General features: G+C 41.5%; 1 protein-coding gene across 1 annotated transcript in view; it reads left to right on the forward strand.

The window, feature by feature from the left end:
• Positions 1-16,004, forward strand: part of LOC144717606 (disintegrin and metalloproteinase domain-containing protein 12-like) — a 169,660-nt gene extending 153,656 nt beyond the window's left edge. Inside the window, exons 18-23 of the mRNA XM_078593103.1 lie at positions 8,021-8,129; positions 8,807-8,954; positions 9,341-9,458; positions 10,778-11,014; positions 11,913-12,070; positions 14,846-16,004. Coding sequence (XP_078449229.1) covers positions 8,021-8,129; positions 8,807-8,954; positions 9,341-9,458; positions 10,778-11,014; positions 11,913-12,070; positions 14,846-14,918 — 843 coding nt within the window. The 3' untranslated portion in view covers positions 14,919-16,004. The remainder of the gene's footprint in view (positions 1-8,020; positions 8,130-8,806; positions 8,955-9,340; positions 9,459-10,777; positions 11,015-11,912; positions 12,071-14,845) is intronic.
• The last annotated feature ends 4,498 nt before the right edge of the window (positions 16,005-20,502 follow it).

Here is a 20,502-nt window from a genome sequence, read left to right on the forward strand (position 1 = left end):
AAGCGTCAGCTTGAAAAAAAAAACCTCTCCGAGTGATTTGCAGGAGCATGTTGTGCCAGAAGCGTTTGAATGGAACGCACGAGAGATTCTCTCCCAAATCTCTGCACGGCGTGCGTCTCGGACACCGCGGTGGACATTGGGGGGGAGGTTGAAGGGAGACGAAACTCGTGTAATGAAAACTTCATAATTACCACTTGTCTACGTATAGTTTTATCACGCAAGCTCAAGCTTTTGTCGAATAATATATTTGAAATAAATAATGGATGATACCTATACGGACACAGATTGCATGTAACACGGCAGCCACTTTTTGTGAATTATTTTTTTTGTAACTGCACGTGTACAACCATTTTTTTCAATCCACCGCTGGATGTGGATATTAATGACAATTCTTCACATCTGAACCCAGCTTTAGTCATAAGCAACTGCAGAAAATTTTCATTTTGATTGACAAAAAATCATCAACCTTCGAGCCCACGTGTACCAAGTTTTTCTTTCTGCTCTGATATTATCATGCTTGAAACGTTTATGATATAATTATATAAGGTGGAACCAATTTCATGTGAATATTGTTTGTGTTGCATATTATGCACAATACTCATTCGTTTCATCATAATCTTTGATTGGAAATGCAAGCTCATTATTTTGAGTGGCTTCCTGTGTGTTTGGCATGAGTAAAAACCTCTTACATTTCCCAGTCAGGCACAGAAATGTAATTCCATTCCGAATCCATGCCCTACAAGAATGGAATGTAAATTAATTGCTACTTAATGCGGTATTAATCTATTCCCCCATGCCAGTATTATTGTGTATATGGAGATTGAGGTCCCTATTGTGGCAGCTAGCATTTGTCATTGGCAGCTTTATATCTGGGCAAGGAATACTCACTCAAGCCATGAAAACTCTTCATGTGATTGCTTCTCTCTCCAATTTCATCCTGTAATGCCTCCACCTAAAAGTAGCCCGCTGCCATTAACATATAGTCTTTTTTTAAACAATACTATCATTCATAATTGATTTTTTTGGGACAGTGATTCTCAAATGTCGTGAGATTTCTCTCCAACAGGAATCCATGTGCATCTCCGATTAGCACGGTTGACTACATACTACCTACGTGACTTTACCGAAAGAACCAAAGAGTATGGATTCCTGCAGTCACGAAAGCTTCAAATCAAGAAGTGCAACATAAAAACACACATACGTCTGTTCGCGTGACAACTTTATTGATTGGCCGGGTGGAGGAGGGTGCACGACACACACTTTACTCACACGGCGATCTGACCCAAAAATTGATTCTGAATTGGCTCACTTTGTCTTCATGCCCCCAACCTTGGACTTGGACTGATCATTTCTCACCTATTGCTTTCACATCCACCTCTTCCTAGTGTATGCTCTTCCCCTGCAATGTAATAATCCACCAGCTGTCTGCACACAAGCTGGATTCGTCGCCCCATGTCTCACTCCATCTCTCACTCCATCTCTCTGCTCCTCTGCTGGATGGAGGCCTCTGCAAGCCGAATCTTCGACATGCCACATTAATGCCCATCATCACCACCCAAAGTCAAAGTGGATTCCTGCTCAACTAGCGCAGGGTGGCACTCATTTCCTATTTATAGCCCTGCAATAGTGGTGCTCATTCCACAGTCCTATGCCAGGGGTGAGTCTTCCATAGGACAACTACTTTAGACTTCCCTACAAAGCAGTACTCGTTTTATCGACCCCAGAGAGATCAAGAGCCGGTGTCGAACACTGACTAGGATTGGAACTCGTAACCTTCCGAGGTCCGTGCCACATGGGCACACTTAGTTGATGTGGTGAACAGACAATCGCACACAGATGCATGTAGAGTTCCGTTGTACATAACTAACGTGCTTCTCAAAGAAGGCAGTCTGCAATATAATCTTGCCTGCAAAAGCAGTGTCTGTTTGTTGTTTGGCAGTGTCTCGCCTACTATTTGTTCTTTTCACTGACTCTGTACCAGTTCTGCTGTAGACTCAAAATGGAAATGTTCTGTAAAGTTTGCAAAGCAAAACGAAAGTGCATCTTTGGTGGCCTTTGTACTATAAGAATGACACAAGTACAAATGCAATTGCTGATTATTTGTTTGTTGTCTCCGCTCTTAAGTTAGAGTTACATTCGTTTGAACAAAATGTTCTGCAAGTAAAATCCGGCTTTGAAGTGACGATGCTAAAAACGTTAAGCTGCAGGACTAAGATTGCTATTGCAAACTCGAGAGAGAGAGAAAAAAACTTTCCATTCATCTTTTGTGTCTGCCGAAGTCATTTGCGCCTGAGAAATCGCCATTCCATCCCAGTGTGAGTCACATCAGTCTCAGGGAGTTCCTTCTGACGAAATATGGCTTTGACAGCTTACCGAATCATGGCTCATCCACTGTGTTGGCTTGAATCCCATTTTATGGTCATTGCATGTCTTCTTGCCTGCACCTTAAGATTACTCCAGCCTCAAATGTGTTACAATTTGAAAGTTGGCCAAATAGTAATTTTAAGATTCTATGTTGTTCTGTATAAATGTCAACACATTTAGATGTTATTGAACGCTTTAAATGCAGAATGTCCCAGGGCACTTGACAATAAAATCTCATGCAATAATAAAAGATAAAAATAAACATTGGCCAAACGATTCAGCAAAAGGATAAGCTGATGCAGACAAATGTTTTTAAATATTACTTAAAATATTCGACTGTGCCCACATTCCCAATACGACCTGGTGTGGAATTCTAGACCAGGTCGGATTGGCTTTGCCTCTCCTGATTTTAGATTATTCTTAGGAGCCAGCAAAAGTTACTTATTAAGTGTGAATTTTGTTGTACAACAATAACTAGTGATTAATTATTTTAGTTAAAGGTGTGATGTTATACTCTTATGAAATAGCCTATGCTGTACATTGGGCAAAGCTTATATTGTAGAGTATACTCTTTTTATATAATTAATTTGTCATAGTTTACAACCCTTCGTCATTCCAATGCGAGATGAAGACATCCCCATTGTGTCACAATCAAGCTTACATTTTTTGACCACATTTCACCGGTAGTCTAGTTGGTATTCCCAGTGGTATTTGTCAAAACTACCGTTGAAATGTACTACATAGACCTTGGGTCGGCCAACCAAAATAACAAGAAGAGCCACATTTTTTTTCGAATTCGGTACAAAACTCAATATTTAAAGAGCCGCATTGCATGTGAATACGAGACAGCGGCTCCTTAATAAATGACATCGCACAGCCCGTCCTTAAGGAGCTGCAAGTTGCTCTGGAGCTGTGGGTCGCTGACCCCTGACACAGACACGGGCCGTACATTTCAATTGTGATTTTGCTCAAGGGACTGGGCCACACCTGGGCTCGGCACAGCCTTGCCCTCACCACGGAACCTCCACTCTTGCTCGGAATCCCATTTGATTTTAGGAATTTGATCACAATCCCAAGATTGGAATCACGTGAACCACCCAGCTTCGATGGCCACCGATCAACACAGATTGAGCAAAAATATGAAAGATCCGAAAAGAAGCGTGAAAAGGTGCAATGTTTGAATTACCGAGAGACAGCAGCAAGAGGAACACTTGACAGATGAACCAACGTAATGTAAAGATATCGTATTGCCTTGGAATTTGAACAACGTATATACGTGGGCTTGGACAGTACAACCCGCTAAAATCGATGATGGCTGAGACATGATGGAATTGTAGCCAAAGGAGTGAACAAACTCAAGATGATGATCACCGTGGAAATGGACCGATAACATCAGAAACAGGGTGGATTCTGCATTTCAAGGCCATGATGTTTGGGGAGGTCTTCATCCAGCAGTGGCTCGTGGTGATTGTTGCTGAGAATGAGATTGTCGGCGATGCATATATATATACCCCCCAAGCCCATGCTCTTACTCGTGTGCCACTTCTTGTAGAAAATTAATAACACAACCTATTTCTGTTATCTAAGATGCACAATTCTGTATGTTTAGATATTACAAAATCTAACAATATTAATACCACCCATGATCCTCAAATGTCCCTGGGAAACATGTAGGAACCCCTGAATGCTGCTGTTCGCTGAGAACGTACAAGCTGTGTGTCTTGTAAATGTAAAAAAAAACACAGTGGAAAAGTAGCTTAAATTTGACTACAGCTAGCAACTGGCTGACACCAATATGCGAGACCTAACAAAACTGTACCAAGACAGCCATCAGCGCCCTTGAATAAACCATACAATCCACATCCCTTGTGTAAAGTGCTTAAAAATATATCATAATCCTCAACAAATATATCTTCACCTTAATGCACGTGCCTCTTCGTATGTATACACACACACGACATGTGCTGTGAAGGTGAAACGTTAGCAGTTCATAGCTGACAAAGCTGCTTCTGTGTCAAATCTGGATACGATTTGCTAATATTGAATCGAAATATCGCAATATATTGCTCTGCTTTGTGTAATTCTTCCAATGAGTTTTGTCTTTCTTTTTGAATAGAAGAATGGTTGAAGCATCATTCCACAATTGAGGTATTTCGTTTCTGTGTAAACTTTATATTTTTTTCATTGTCTGATTATGTTGATCCAACATATTCCATCTAGTTAGGCGACGTTTCCTGTAGTTAATACAGTGGAGGGCATGGGTGAACACTCCAGGTGAGAGACAGCTGGAATTATACTCCTCACCCGAGAAATTATTGGTCTGCTGGGGTCTATTATTTTGTTGCATAGTTTTATGATTCTGTCTCTATCATGCGCTATGGTTCCATCTCGCTCTGCACAGGCTATACGTGGCGGTTGGCTATGGCTAGCAGGGCTTAGCCCTCCAAAACCTAGTGACGCAGCTTGCATTATTTGAACATCCTCGATAGAATGAAACCTATTACAGCCGGACTCAGTGAGAGAGCACGTGGTAGACTAATGCGATTAGTGTTCGGAGATGAACATGCAAATTGTAGACACTCTACTGACTCACTCAAGAAAAGTAATTGGGCTGGCACGGAACCTGTCGTGAGGAGGTATGACAGCAGATGGTCGCGACTAATTATGGAATGGCTTCAAAGGTTGACCGCCACGGAGATGGAGTTCTGAGATCAGCTCATGTCATGGGAACGAGATGGATCGCGGAATCGTACGAGTGTAAATAATGCAGAGTGAGGAGGCATTCGTTCAACGGTGGATAGGGCATGGCTGAAATTATGGTAATGCGTTGTGTATTATTTTATGTCAATGTGTGTCATTGCATTCCTGTATCATTTAAGCGTCTTCTTAAATTACATAGCTTTGCCGTTAGCTTTCAATCACATTATTCTGAGAAATAATGGTGCTGTCCTTACAGTTGAACATATTGAACAATTACTATTCTACTCAGAACTTTGTTAAGGACTGAGCATATATGTCGCACGTGTTCCCTGTTAGAAAACACATTTATAAAGTGTAGTAACCCAAAATTACTCGTGTGAACATTGAAAGCAATGTTTACCGTAATAGTTTATGGAGACAACATTCGGTTTTGTTTCTGTAAGAGGGGATGCTGCCACAGTGTAATGAATATCGCACTGGGCTCTCGATGCAGAGATTAGCCATTTGATCTCCTGCCGTGCCAGTTGAAACAACGCTGCAAGGTTCTTGAATCTTCCCCTAGCAGCATGAATATGTACACCACAGTGAGTTGATTGGCAGGTCGCAAGTGGGTGGTGTTAAAGAGTGGGTAGCTCCCACCTCGTCCAAGACGCCTGGATGGTATTGAAGAGTAAGGGCCTAATATCCTTGAGATTCACACTAGATGTCCCTCTAGTGGAGGCCCTTTTGCCAGCAGCTGCAGGAACAGGTAATTTCAAGGGGCTCCCTCCTATAAGGTTTACCCATCAGGGTGGTGAGACGTCCTGGACTTTAAAAACAAAATCACACCACAATCAATGCGAATGGGGTTGCAATTATTCTTATTTGTTTCTCCAGGTACAATGTGTGGGGAGATAATGTAATGCAATCAGAGAGAGCATCCTGTGGCTTATTTGTTTTGAAGTGACAACATTTCAAGTTTGGGCAGCTGGTTAATGAACTCGCCAACCAGTCCAGTACAGTCCAGTGTGCTCAAACGTGGTGGTTAGATTCCCACAGTTGACTGTTAATGTCTGTTGGGCATTGCTCAGCATACAACTAAGCATGGATTGATCTATGTTTCATCTAATGATTCACTTACTCATGATATATGCATTGAATTGTGTGTGTAAGTTATATTATGTATACTGTGTACACATTGTATGCATGATATGCCAATGTTACATTCCGGCTAACAGGGTGAGCAAAGCTGAATAAATAAGAGGGTGGGTGGGAAATGAGAAGTACAAATAACATGGCAAAAAAAATATTTTTCAATCAAATCACGCTGCAACCTTCAATCATGCCATCGCTTTGAAACTCTGTGGGGCTGAATCATTATGGTTCACGCCTAGCCATTACCAAGGCACACCTCCTGCTGAAGAATGGATATTTTAAAACATGCATTCTCAGAGGTAAAAATTACTAAATTGGCACCACTGAGATCCTGTGTTGAAATCTGGGCAGCCCCACCCATGGTTGAAACAAGTTTCACAAGTGCAATGAGGAGAGAGAGTCTCAGCAAAAAAAACATTTGGTGTTTCATTTATCTGGGTATATTCAAGTATTAGAAGAATACAAATGCGTACACATATGTGTTTGTGATGGAACAAAAAACATCTTATGTGTGGGAATGTTTTTGGGGAGAAATCTTGTGACATTCTTCGACACGCAGGGCTCACTTCTCTGGAAATTTTCGAATGGATTCGTCCTCTCATGATTTGACACCAAAAGATAATTAAAATAAATTAGGTGGTATTTTTTTAACCCATGGTGAAGTAATGTTTCAAAAGGGTACGCCATTTTATAGTTGCCTCAGAATAAATCCTTGAGTTCAGATCTCCTCCACATGACTTTTTTTTTACGATAATAATATCAATGAGTTTTGTTTTTTTATAAAAGTCCTGCATGGGATAGTTGGCCAATTCCATTGGTTGGTGTGAGTGTTTCTTAATAATGAGTGGCACATCTTGGAGCAAACTGGAGTACCAGCACAAATCCCACACATTCGAGGGAAGAACATTCAAAGCCCCACAGTCAGCAATCAATCCCCTTGCTGCATTGACATCTCCTGGCCAGCTTGCAGCTCAGCGGGATTGGGAGTTCAACACATCTATGTAATCCACCAACCCTTGCCTTCATAGTGAACACACATTCTTTCGTGACAGTGGCGTGCAAGCACAATTAATACAACAAAAAACTCAAAACATTTAATATATAACAGGTGACATTTTGGGCAGTAGCCCTGATTATTTTGTGCCGTGTAGAAGAGCCATTACCCAAAACGTTTCCTCTTATACAATGCACACGGCATTGTTATTGACCAGCGTATTGAGTTATGTTTGCCTTGAGAGTGCTGAATCACAAACTTGACCCCCTAATTAATGCCACCATGTAACTCAAACCTGGTTATCTCTTGTCACAAATACACAATCTACGTGGTTGTTTACTTGGTTAGGTTAAGGTCTGCAAATGTTTGGTAGCTTGCAACGGTAAAAAAAAAAACATTGATGAGATTTGGTCTCTCTGTAAATCTATGTTGTTATTTTTGGCCTGAGCTTTGGAGTCTTTTGTGCACAAATGCCACTTAAGCCTCACAAAGGGTGCATTGGCTTGTGGTCATAAGGTCAGCCTCAGAGAAGCCCTTTGTGTATTTGTGTTGAGGCCACCAAAAATCATAAATGTGTCCAGAATCCAAAAGCAAATTCAGATCCCATAATTGTCATGTACCATGTGTAGTATATCTGCTTCATCTCGTATAATAAAACTCATGGAATCGTCCACGAGACATTAAAAGTAGCTATTTCTCTACTGGTGGTAAAAAAGCGAAATCTATAATGCTTGTGCAGGTGTAGCTGTGCAGTGAATAGTAATGAATTCATGTTGGGTGTTGGGGGCTTTGCCCTTTTACTCTCTCCGTGTGTTTCCGGACTCGTAGGTTTGTAATAGCAACCGGAACTGTCACTGTGATGGGCAGTGGGCACCTCCTGCATGCGAGCAGCCTGGTCACGGTGGAAGCATCGACAGTGGACCCATCCGACCCTCTCGTACGTTGATTTTTTTTTTTACTGCCAGAACACATTCTTAATTCTATTCCATTTATTCAAACCACGTACAAATATATCCCTCACCGGTAACACATCATGAAGGGCTATTCAGCCCACCTGGCAAGTCGATTGATGTAAGAATGAAAATGAAGGGGAAAATGTTATTTATACCCTTATCTGTTCTGTGGGTGTGATCTGTGTGTAAAATATACGAGCATAATATTCTAAGCCTGCGTCATTGAAAAGTTGTATAATCGGCCAGGTGGTTCCAGCGGTAGAGCGAGCGGCTTCCAATCAGGGAGGATGCAAGTTCAAATCCTGGATGGGGGTTGACTTACCCATCATCTCTCCCGGGTCAAAATGTTCAGTACTACATTGTTGGGAATTCAATAGTAGTTGTCCTGTGGATAGACTTGCCCCTGCAATATGAATGTGGAAATTTCACCACTGACTCAGGGCTGTAAACAGGAGGTGAGTACTGTCAATGTTCATTTTAGAGAAAAAATAACATTTTGACAATGAATGTGTCTCAAAAAACAGTGCAGAATGCATGTTTATGTGATTGTGCACATGGGCTGTGGGTGTGCGAGACAGACAGAGAGAGAGAGCTCAGTGTGACGGTGTACATTGAGTGGCTTGTGTTCAGAAGTAATTGACTGTTCAATATGTTTGTCCAGGCGAATGTGAGCTGATGGTGGCTCTCATGGTCACCTTCTTTCTCATCTTGCCCTCCCTGGGGCTCGCCATGTACATCTGTTACCGCAAACGGACCACGTTATGGCAGCAGTACCAAACCCGCAAAGAGCACTTCTTTCATATGTGCAGGTCAGCGCACCACTTGCACACTGCTCATCAATACATATTTCCTTAAACCCCTTTGTAGCCTGTGTTTTACTGGCTTATTTTTTTTTTAAGTGAAGTGTTCTCTAATATTTTGAGACATGAACACGGTGCCCTGTTCTTGATTCATCCTTTGAAGATGTATGCCACAAATTGATGCATTGAATGGTAAAACCCAGCCCCAAGGCAACTGGAGTGAAAAATAATAATCTAAGAAACATTTTCTAACGCATGCATACATACGTAGAAAAATAACATTTCGTGCCAAGTACAAAAAAATCTGCGCGCCAGACCGCGCTACGTTTATGGATGCTAAATTGGTCGAAAAGTTAATGAAGGGGACAATACATCAACTGCTGTGATTGTTTCAGGGAGGGGAGAGGTCGTTCTGGCAAGGATGGAGGGCAAACCAATCCCGGCTATGACAACCAGGTGGCTGCAAGCAAACGAACACACATGGTGACCGTTCACCATGAGGACATTCAGATGGTATGCGCCGCTTCCCCGAATCCAATTGTTGCCGTTGCTAAACATTTTTGTTTACTCATTGAATGCGTTAAAATTTTAGTTTGCCATTTTAGTCCGTGTTTTCTTTTTACACGTGGAACTTTACAGCTTCACAGTTGTTTTCAAAACTAAATTATGTTTGATGCAATTATTAAGATACAACATCACAGATATATAAATGAATATAACGAAACAAATATTTGAAACATCTTTAAATTTCGATTTAAAGCTTTCATGACTGCAGGGATTCATCTTCTTGGTTATTTCGGTAAAGTCACCTTTGCATACACGTCTCATGACATTATGGGACCTAAATAGCTCGAATGTGCCCGATCTCATCGGATCTCTGAAGCTAAACAAGGTTGAACCTGGGATGGTGCTTGTATGGGTGACCACTATGCACGGCTAGGTTGTTGACAGGACTGTGAGGCTGCATAATCCATTGTTGCATTGTAGAGTACTTCTATGCTTCCATATTTATGATCCACGTCCTTCACCAACCCCCGCTGACCAGGGTGATGAAGTATGGTCATATAATGCCCACAACCCATACGGCAAGAGGATACCCCCCAGCAGAGGATTGACAGAAGGGCTGTACATGATTTATAGCAGCGACTCCTGAAATATAATACTGTACATAAGTCTGTGTGCTTTTAATATCTATGAGAAAAATCGTATGAAAATCATAAATATATGTATGAAGGTTATTGTACATGCAATCTAAATTTACAGTTCAAAATTATGGGAGTGCATTCGCAGTCTAAAGAAATCCCCAAATCCTTTTAATGAAATATTTAATGTTGCATAGCAAACTGGCAAATTAAAATGAATTGGAAAACATCGGGATGCTGCCCGTAATGTTATGGTTATCACACTCGACTTGCAATACAAAGGTGGCCAGATCATTTTCCTCCCTCTACCCCCCCAGCAGTAAAAATGTAAATAATCACAGTCAGTCGGTAGGTGGCATGTGGTGGGATAAAGTGTGGGTAATCCCACCTCTTCCAAGGTGACTGGCCAGCATGGAAAAAAATAGGTTAAGATGCCCTCTCGTGGAGCTGTCTCGTGCTCCCTATAGTCAAGGCCCTTGTGCTAGCAGTGGCATTCACAAGCAATTGCAGAGATGCACCTTTACCTTGAAACGGAAAACAAAAATTCAGTCTGGTCAAATAAATCAACCCCCCCCCCAAACCTACCAAATTAAACAGAACAATTTATGATACTACTTTGACAAACGCAATACCTTCATTAACTGTGGTCTCTGCGTCACCCGTTTACTGTGTATATTCACAAACCTACAGCTTGAGAACAATCCCAGAACGTGTCCGCCGGCTTTAAGGGGGCCTTTGCCCTTGAGCGGGCAGGCCAGAAAGCAAGCGTCGAACGCTCCTCCAAGGCCACAGGGTCCGGGAGGGCCTCCTCGGCCCTGCGTACCTCTCGCCAAGACGGGTAACCATCATCAGGCAGTTGCGTCTCCTGCAGTGCCGAGGCCACCAGCAAAGCCACTGCCATCTGGGCCTCAGACCAGACTGGTGGAGGTGAGATTAATTCTTGTGCGATATTTTTTTTTGGTTTACAAAACTTCATCTGTAAAATTAAAACACACATCAGGTCGGGTTGTCACACATGGTAGTGTAGTTTTTATTCACGGTACAACAAGAGTATGCATCCGATGATAATGGCACCAGAAAATATGAACATGTATCGCTTGGAATTGGATCCCCTTTGCAAAGAGACTGTGTCATAAGGATTGGCCTTTCTAAAACAAAAATTCCCATAGCAACAAATGTGTTTTATTTGAGCAACCTCAACTTGTATTTTCACTCTGCACATTACAGTGGAATGAAGATAATAGCATAATGACTTTCTTTTGTGTACCGTTGGTTGCCATGCTGTGAGAGTGCGATATGACAAGGGAGGCTCACAAAAAAATTATAAAAAGGTCTTTTTAGGGTTATCTTTTCCATTTCTAATTCTCCCCAAGCCAATAGAAATAACATCCCTCATTGTATCGCTTAGCAGCATGATTAAATGCTGCCGTAGTGTCATGGTTTTGAACACTGGACTTGAAATACCAAGGTCTCTGGATATAACTGCTGGTGTGGCAAATTATATAATGGTGCAAGTTTCTTTCATCTCCCTTGCCTCTGTCCACCCATCAGTATAGAGCGGGTCACCAGTCTGTCGATTGATCGGTCACGTGTGGTGGGGAAGTGTGGATACTCCCCCACACCTTCTAAGATGTTTGGCCAGTGTGGAAGTGTTAGTCCAAAATATCCTTTATAGGGGCTCTCTAGAGCTCCCTCTAGCGGAGGTCCTTCCACCAGCAGTGGCATCAGCAAGAGAATTCAGTTTCGCAACTTTATCTATGCAGCATGACATTAGTCTTGCGGATGAAATCTCACCCTTGATTTCTCCTTCCTATCTCTCTTGCAGGTCACGCAAAGCTCACCCAAGCCACTGCCTCCAAGGAAACCTCTGCCAGTACACCCATGCCGGTCCCCCGTGCCCACAGCCCAGGCCAAGAACCTGAGTCCCAACATGGCTGCGCTGGCTGCTCGCTTTTCACCAGCGGCGGAGGCTCGGCCCGTCAGGTTTGCTTGAAGCTGATGCAGCTGACATCGGTTAAATGCTGTGTTGATCTTCTTGGTTCTTTCGGTAAAGTCACGTAGAATGGAAATAATAAAATAAAAAAATTAAAACATAATAAAATAATATAATATTTTATTATATTTTATTATATTATTTTATTATGTTTTTTTTTATTTCCATTCTACTTGACTTTACCGAAAGAACCAAGAAGATGAATCCTTGCAGTCACGAAAGCTTTAAATCGAAATGCTGTGTTGATGTCATAAATATTCACCGACAAAATGTTTTCGATGAGTATGAGCGGACAAACAGTTAACAAGCGTGTCGATGACTACGACTGCGGCTCGCCCGAGGCCAAAGGTGTGACTGACTGTGACCAGATGAATTAACGAGTCTGCACAAAAATGCAGGCGAAGATAATTTATACTCTTTGGATCTTTCGGTAAAGTCACGTAGTTAGAAGCTAAAATAAAATTAAACAAATCACGACGTTTCGATCGCAACACAAGCGGTCGCCATCAGGCACTTGTGTTGCGATCGAAACGTCGTGATTTGTTTTCTTTTATTTCTAACTACGTGACTTTACCGAAAGAAGCAAAGAGTATGGATTCCTGCAGTCACGAAAGCTTCAAATCAAGATTTAAGATAATTTCGTCACAGCATTGGAGACAGCAGCGCACCCAGGAAGCCCACCATTGGTTATTAGCCATCTGTCAAAATGTACTGAATTCACTGATTGGCTGACCTGATATTGGGGGGGATGGGGGGGTCAGGGGGAGGTGGAGAAAATGTGTGTTCCCAAAAGAACATTTAATAACTGGAAGTGGATGACATTTTTGACCGAATTTAATTTAATCCACCGATTATGTCTTGGCTAGAATTCCAAAGGTTGCCATACACTCGACGAATACTTTGACTCAATCTCGACTAATTAACACTGGTTAAATGTGAAGCAGACAGGTAGCCGGGTAGTTGTATTGCTTATGCCTGACCAAATCACCCTGAATCCGCTGAAACTTGTCTGACCTCGAAAGCTGAGAAGCACTGAGCCCGGTTCGCACTTGGACGGTTGATTGCTTGGTTTTTTTGTTTTGTCGAGATGGGGCTGCAGTTTTTGATGTGACCAGGTGATGGCACTACAGCAATTGGATAATGTATTTATAAATCAATTGTATCATTGATGTCTATTCTATGTTCTATGGTTCTTTCGGTAAAGCCACGTAGATCGAAAAATAAAATAATAAAAATGAAAATAAAGTGGAAAAAAATATCACGACGTTTCGATCGCAACACAAGCGGTCGTCATCAGGAACAGGGAGGTTAGCCTCTGAGGGCAAGCTGTTTATAAAGGTTTAGAGATGGGCAGGGCAGCTAACGTTAATGTAGGAGAAAGCCCCGACACCGCCTGTAGGTCTACACCAATCAAAGATCTTATATTTAGTATTCCATCTGCGGATAAAATAAATCTGTGCGGAGCTTTGAGTGTTATGCGTTAGTATGCCTGGGAGCTTCGGTTTCCACAAGGCAAACACATATTAATGGTATTAGTGAAACATCCTAATGCATAACCTCCAGTGTGAGGCTTTTCTGGTAAAGTAATTTGCATTGTCTTTATTAAGAGTGCTAATCCTGCAGCATGGATGACTTCCTTTTAAGTCCTGAGCCATTTTAAGTCCTGAGCATGGTTTTGCCAGGAGATGATTGCACAGCACTCCAATGTGATTTTTAAAAAATGGTACATATTTCCAGTATATATATTTGTCCCACCAATTATATAATGTTTATATTAATTATCTTCGGTGGCAGTAATCCACAAAACAATTCAACACATTTGTCAAGAAAAAACATAATCAACGACGTTTTGGGCAATGGACCCGTTTCATAGCATTATTAATGCTTAAAATATACTTGGGTGCCCAATATCTTGCATAGCAGCTGATGCAGTACTAAATGGTTTTGGCCAACGGTCTGTGTTTTAAGTTGTTTATGCTTGATTACTTGTTATATATTGAATGAGGAAATGTAATGAGAGTTGGCCTGTAGTTTTCTAAATTGTGCTCTTTATACAATGCCATGGCTGATTTTAAATATACCGCTCCCATTGGATATTGCCTTTTAAGAATGTGTTGCATTATAATTTTCCTATATTCCTCGCCTTAATTACTATAATTATCCCTATTCTTTAAGTATACCCCTCGTGTAAAATTTCAGTAATATCAACACACCTAATAACATTATGTTTAAATATTTAATCATGTTAAAATACACATAACACAATAGTCAAGGTCCTAAAATAATTTCATCAATTAAACCGTCTCACCGTTTGACCATTGTCTGAACTCTGCACAAGTGAACATTGCCAAACTATTGTTGTCAAAAACACAAATGCTGGCAAAGCCTAAGTGTGCTTTCGATTAAGTGTGCTTTCGCTAAGTTGTCCCCACCTGAAGAAGGATGCTTGTGTTGCACCCGAAACGTCGTGATTTAATTTATTTTAATTTTTTACCTACGTGACTTTACCGAAAAAAACAAAGAGTATGAATCCTTGCAGTCACGAAAACTTCAAATCTAGGATTGCAAGCCACTCGCTCTGCGGCTGAGCCACCTGGAGCAAAACATCAGGCATTACACCAAATATCGTGCAGGACGACAACCTGATAACACATCACAGAGCCAGCACAGCACAAACCGTGCAAACCTACATATTAACGGCTATTTTTAGGGCATAGTATTTCCATTTAGCGAGGGTTTTGATTCCTGTGTTCTCGTTTTTTCAGGCCGGCTCCAGGAAAACCCGACAAGGCCAAGTCTCCGAAACCCAATGTGCCACCTTACTTGCTCCGTAAATAGCAAGAATCCACAGTCCGGCAGTAAAACAGATCCAATACGATTTGCACTATTTTGAAAAGTTCCACAAGGACTTGTGAATATGAACATTTTCTGTTTTGATTTGTTTTTATATATATACGGTTTCTCGCATTCTAATCATTGAGATCCTGTGAATGACGTCATACGGTAATGGTGACCGTGCACTTCGGAAGTGCCAAGTTATGGCACTCATCAACATGTCTACTTCAACGCATTGTCAACGGAGTGCTACGATGTTTTTTTATTTGATTAATTTCCTGATATTTTGTATTATGTTGGGTTTTTTTTTTACTCAGGTACTATGATATATCGCATATACAGTACACTTTTTATTTACAAGATTGCACAATAATACTATCTTTAATAGACATTCATTTTTTTTTTCAAGAATGTCTTGCATTTGCTTTTGTTTAAGCTGCAGTGAATTTTGTTTTTATATTATTTCATATTTTTTAAGAAAAAATAATAATGGCCCTAATTAATGTGTTGGTAAAATTGCTTGCACCCTTGTGTTTCCTTAATGGTAAAATCTAATGGCACCGTAAGCAGTTGTACACATTAAATTGTTGTTCTATGGTGTCACGGGTAGGTTCAATTACATCCTGCAATTACTGTATATCATGTGCACCAAGTAAAAAAAAAGATCCAATTTAGTGGTATATATATTTTTATTTGGTAAGGGTGAAATTGTACATTTACAATAATTTTAATACAATTGTACATTATGTGCATTTATACATACTCTTTTTAGTGGTGCCCCCATACTGCTGCAGCGATAGGAAACTGTAATAATTACCACTGCACATTTTTAAACCGACTTAATCGTTTACTCAACGTTGTTTCTTTTTTTTTAATACACACAACTGTCAGTTTTACAATTTTGATTTGATTTGATTATTTGATTAACATTGCAGTCTTGTCATTTATTCACAGCCTGCACTAAATATTTTATGAGAACTGGGAGGCTGTATTTTAAATTAAAAATGTAAACCAAAGTGTCCTGATATGATTGTTTGAATCGTTGAATCTGAACATCAAAAATAAAGTAGATAGTGTCTTTTAATACAATGCAAATCTTCTGACTGCTTATAAGAATGTGCCTTGAAGTTAAACTGCTGCATATTGATCAGTTCACTGAGTATGGAACAATAACAACAATGGTGCTGGCGAACAGTGGAACAATGCAGATACACAGAATAAGGGGCCGTCCATAAATGACGTCACGCGATTTGGGACGATTTTTGACCCCCCCCCTCGTCACACGGCGTCACAAAAAGTCAGACCCCCCTCAAATATGACGTCACAAAGCTCTGCCCCTCCCCCAGAAAGCATTTCTATTTTGAAAATAAAACATTCTTCAAATCGCTTTAAACTATTGCCATTGTAGTGCGTATTTAACGTGGCGCTGCACTCTGATGTTGTAGGAGTGGTGTTATAACAATTAGCGTTGTTATAACAATTATATCTTTATTTAAAGTTGAGCATTTTGATGTGACGTCACATTTCTCAAACCCCCCCCCGTCATACATCGTCACAAAAATCTGACCCCCCCCCCCCTAGGTGCGTGACGTCATTTATGGACGGCCCCTAAACACGTCATTGGCGACCCAAATATCGCACCTCCTGGCTTTGGCAATCCTATAAGATATTGGTGTAATCATCGACCGCGTCAGAATATCAACAGGCCTATGCGCAAATCTCCCCCATAAATTGAATATGCGAAGACAAGCCCCGGTGGTAGTGTGGTCATGCAGCCCAAACTATGGACCGGATAGTAAACCACTGCAGTCTGCACTCTAACAGAGGAGGGAAGAGCAAAACTCCACCAACTCTATCCTGAAGCCATATTGTGGCTTCATTTAGCTCCTGAACATTTAGCGATTCGCTGGAATAGCAAAACATATAATAGCATTTAGATATCAACATTTTGCCTGCACGTCATTCATCATCATCATAAGCCATGATTAATCAGTTGCTGGATGAAGGCCTCCCTGAGCCGTATCTCACAATGTTATGCGTGCTATTGCGTTGGCAGCGGTACATATAAAAGGAATAACAAAAACAAAATTTGGCAATTAACACTGCCATTAAACAAGCAAAAAAACAAGTTTTTAAGGGCGATGCAATTTGAGCGGAATCGGCACTAAATGTCCTCACACCAAAGACTGTTTGTGGACGTTAAAAGCTGCGGTGGCAGCTCGCTTGACCCACGACGCGTTCCCAGCACACCTTGTGCTGGGAACGCGTTTCTCAAAAACGCCCTCGAGGTCACCGACGCCACTAAGCGACCACAACTGAGCAATAATGGTGCTGTAGAAATACCCTACGTCACCCCTCTGTGACGTCATTAGTGGTTGATCATGTGCTGCACAGCATGTTGTAACGTTAAAATAGCCCATCGTCACTATCGGCCAATGTAAATCTGCTTGGAGACGAAGTCCTCCCAATGCTGTAGCAATCCCGCAGAGTTCTTGCATTGCACAATTCTTATCCTGCGCACGAGCTGACCTCATCGGAGCATCTCTGCAGCAGTGGACATCTGTGAAAAATGAACTTCAAAGCTCATCGGATTCCGACGGTCTAAATATAGATTCTGATTCCAAAACAGTGATTGTACTTCTAGATTTGAAGTTTTCCTGACTGCAAGGATTCATATTCTTAGGTTTTTTCGGTAAAGTCACGTAGGTAAAACATTAAAATTAATAAAAGTAAAATAAATATGGATACAGCTGTCGTGGCTGTGACGGTTCCACCTGAAGACGGAAGCTTGTGTTGCCTCCGAAACGTCGTGATTTTTTTTATTTTATTTTACTTTTATGAATTTTAATGTTTTACCTACGTGACTTTACCGAAAAAACCTAAGAATAAGTGATTGTACTCTCAGGCAGATTTTCTCCTCAGGCTGCTATTCCATCACCGGTTCACCCATCATCCCTTACAGTCGTGATGTGTTCCTACCTGCACGTATGTTGAATTTCTTTCACGCCGTACGGAACCAACCGTGCTAATCGCGGGGTGTGATATACAGGCGTCAGGGTTGGGATCGAAGCCACGGATTCCTGCATTCCAGGAAATGTCTATAATGTGTTTCCTAATCCATGTTCATTTACGTTGCTCATTCTTGTCTCTCAGTGTCGATGCAAACGTGCATCTCTCTGCTCTTTTTGTGTACTTTTTTCAGATGGTATGCCACTTATACCATGGATAATTCTACATATTTATCTTAATGTAAGATCACATCAATTATTATTTCGTGGACATCACACTTCGTCATTGTAATCGTGTGTTGAGAGTTTGACTAATTAAGTGTGATTGTCAAGTGTGCGTCATGGCTTTTACTTTTACTGTACTATTCATAAATCACCTATAACACTATGTAACACTATTTTTGTTCCTGGGTAGTAAGTGTTATTTCGTAATTGCTTATAGAAAATGGCTATAATTCCCCACAAGCTTTTGCGAATTTGTGTCTTTTCGTTCACATAAAGTCAGAAATAAAAAACATATGAATCAAAATTAACATGTATTTCAACTAAAGTAACACAAAAATGACTACAAAAGATTAATAAGTGAGTAGTTTGTCGAGATTTACGATTATACTGTAAACCACTTTCATGAATCAGCCCCCAAATGTCGCCTCCCATCATGTTCTCGTTATACTGTCCTTGGTAGCGGCATTCAAAGTCCAGTACTGTATATCCTGGTGGAAGTGCTCGCCTTGCTCCTCTGAGTAAGCTCCCAGGTTCTCCCTGAATTTATCAAGATGAGCATCAAGGATATGGACTTTGATGGTCATCCTACAGCCAATTGTGCCGTAGTTCTTCACCAGTCTCAACCAGCTCCATATAGTTTTCGACCTTGTGATTGCTCAGGAAGCCACGAACCACTGCGACAAAGCTGTTCCAAGCTGCTTTCTCGTTACTAGTGAGCTTGTTGGGGATTTCATTGCGCTCCAGGATCTTCTTTATCTGTGGTCCGACGAAGACACCGGCTTTGACCTTTGCCTCAGACAGCTTAGGGAAGAAGTCTTGAAGGTACTTTAAGGCTGCCGACTCCTTATCTACAGCTCTGACAAATTGTTTCATAAGGCCCAATTTGATGTGCAGTGGTGGCATCAGCACCTTCCGGGGGTCCACCAGTGGCTCCCACTTGACATTGTTCCTCCCCACAGAGAACTCGGTCCGCTGTGGCCAGTCCTGCCTGTGGTAGTGCGCCTTAGTGTCCCTGCTGTCCCAAAGCCAAAGATAGCAGGGAAACTTGGTAAAACCGCCTTGGAGACCCATCAGGAATGCCACCATTTTGATGACCTCCCAGCCATACTCATCATACGTTAAGGCGTCCAGAAAGGTCTTGATGCTGTTGTAATCCTCTTTGAGGTGCACTGAGTGAGTCAGGGGAAGAGAAGGGTACTTATTACCATTATGGAGCAGCACGGCTTTAAGGCTTCTGAATGATCTATCAATGAAGAGGCACCACTCATTCTGGTTACAGGCGATTCTGATTGCCTCGAACAGACTGGTCACATTTGTGGCAGAAGCAGAGCCCATCTTGACTGGTGAAGAAGCTGCAAAAAAGTTGGTGACGCTTCCTCTGATCTTCGACTTGCACACTTTTATCCAACAAGTTCCACCGCTTGAACGTTGAAGTCAAAAGCTCGGCATTAGACTTGGTGAGACCAAGGTCTCTGATCAAGTCGTTGATGTCTTTTTGGTTGGGGTAGTTTGGGTTTCTCTCCTCAGCTCCACCTCTGAAATTGTCATCTGGATCTTCGTCTTCCTCGCTCTCTGACTTGCCGCTCTCTTCTAAATACAACTGCTCTCTCTCCGGAGGAGTGGGTACGGGGAGCTCATGGAAGTGTGGCACCGGGGCGATGGATGAAGGTGTGATAGCAGGTGCATTCGTGCCAGTTCGACGTTTGGAAGGGTCCAACATTCAGAAGTAGCAGTTGCTTGAGTGGTCAGCGGGTTCCCGACAAATTTTTCGGATAGCAAACTTCATGGCCCTCTTTTCCCCTCTGTACCTTCCTACAAAAATACATTTATTTCACCCATGACTAATGTGTAAGAGATTCTCGCAACATTTTTCATGATAATTTTTTTCAATAACATTTAAAATTGTAAAACATTTTTAAATTAAAAACTTTTACAATAAAAAAAATTGTAATACATTTTATAACAACATTCCGAGCAACAATTGTCCACCTTACCTTCCAGAGTTGTTTTGCATTGCTCGAAGGTGAAATGAGGTGCCCAAGGGTTTGTCCTGATCCCCGACAGGCATGCCGAAATATGCCTTGTCGGCTTCACACATCTTAGCAGATGCTTCCAAAGAGTACTTTTTCGCTCGTCTTGATAAATTGGCCACAGACATAGCAAAATGCGTTTGCCGGACGCTTGCCAGCCTTTTGATGCCATCTCAGAAAAATACAAATATGCATCTCAGCGAGATATAATAAATTACAGCTTCTACTGGAGAGAGTTCGATAACCTTTGTAGACGGTATTTGGCCTTCTCGTCCACGCAGGCCAAATGTCTTGGAAGAGGTGGACGTATCCGCACTTTACCCC

Source organism: Lampetra planeri, chromosome 4 (genome assembly GCF_965212315.1).
Source record: "Lampetra planeri chromosome 4, kcLamPlan1.2.h2, whole genome shotgun sequence".
NCBI classification, from domain to species: Eukaryota; Metazoa; Chordata; class Hyperoartia; order Petromyzontiformes; family Petromyzontidae; genus Lampetra; species Lampetra planeri.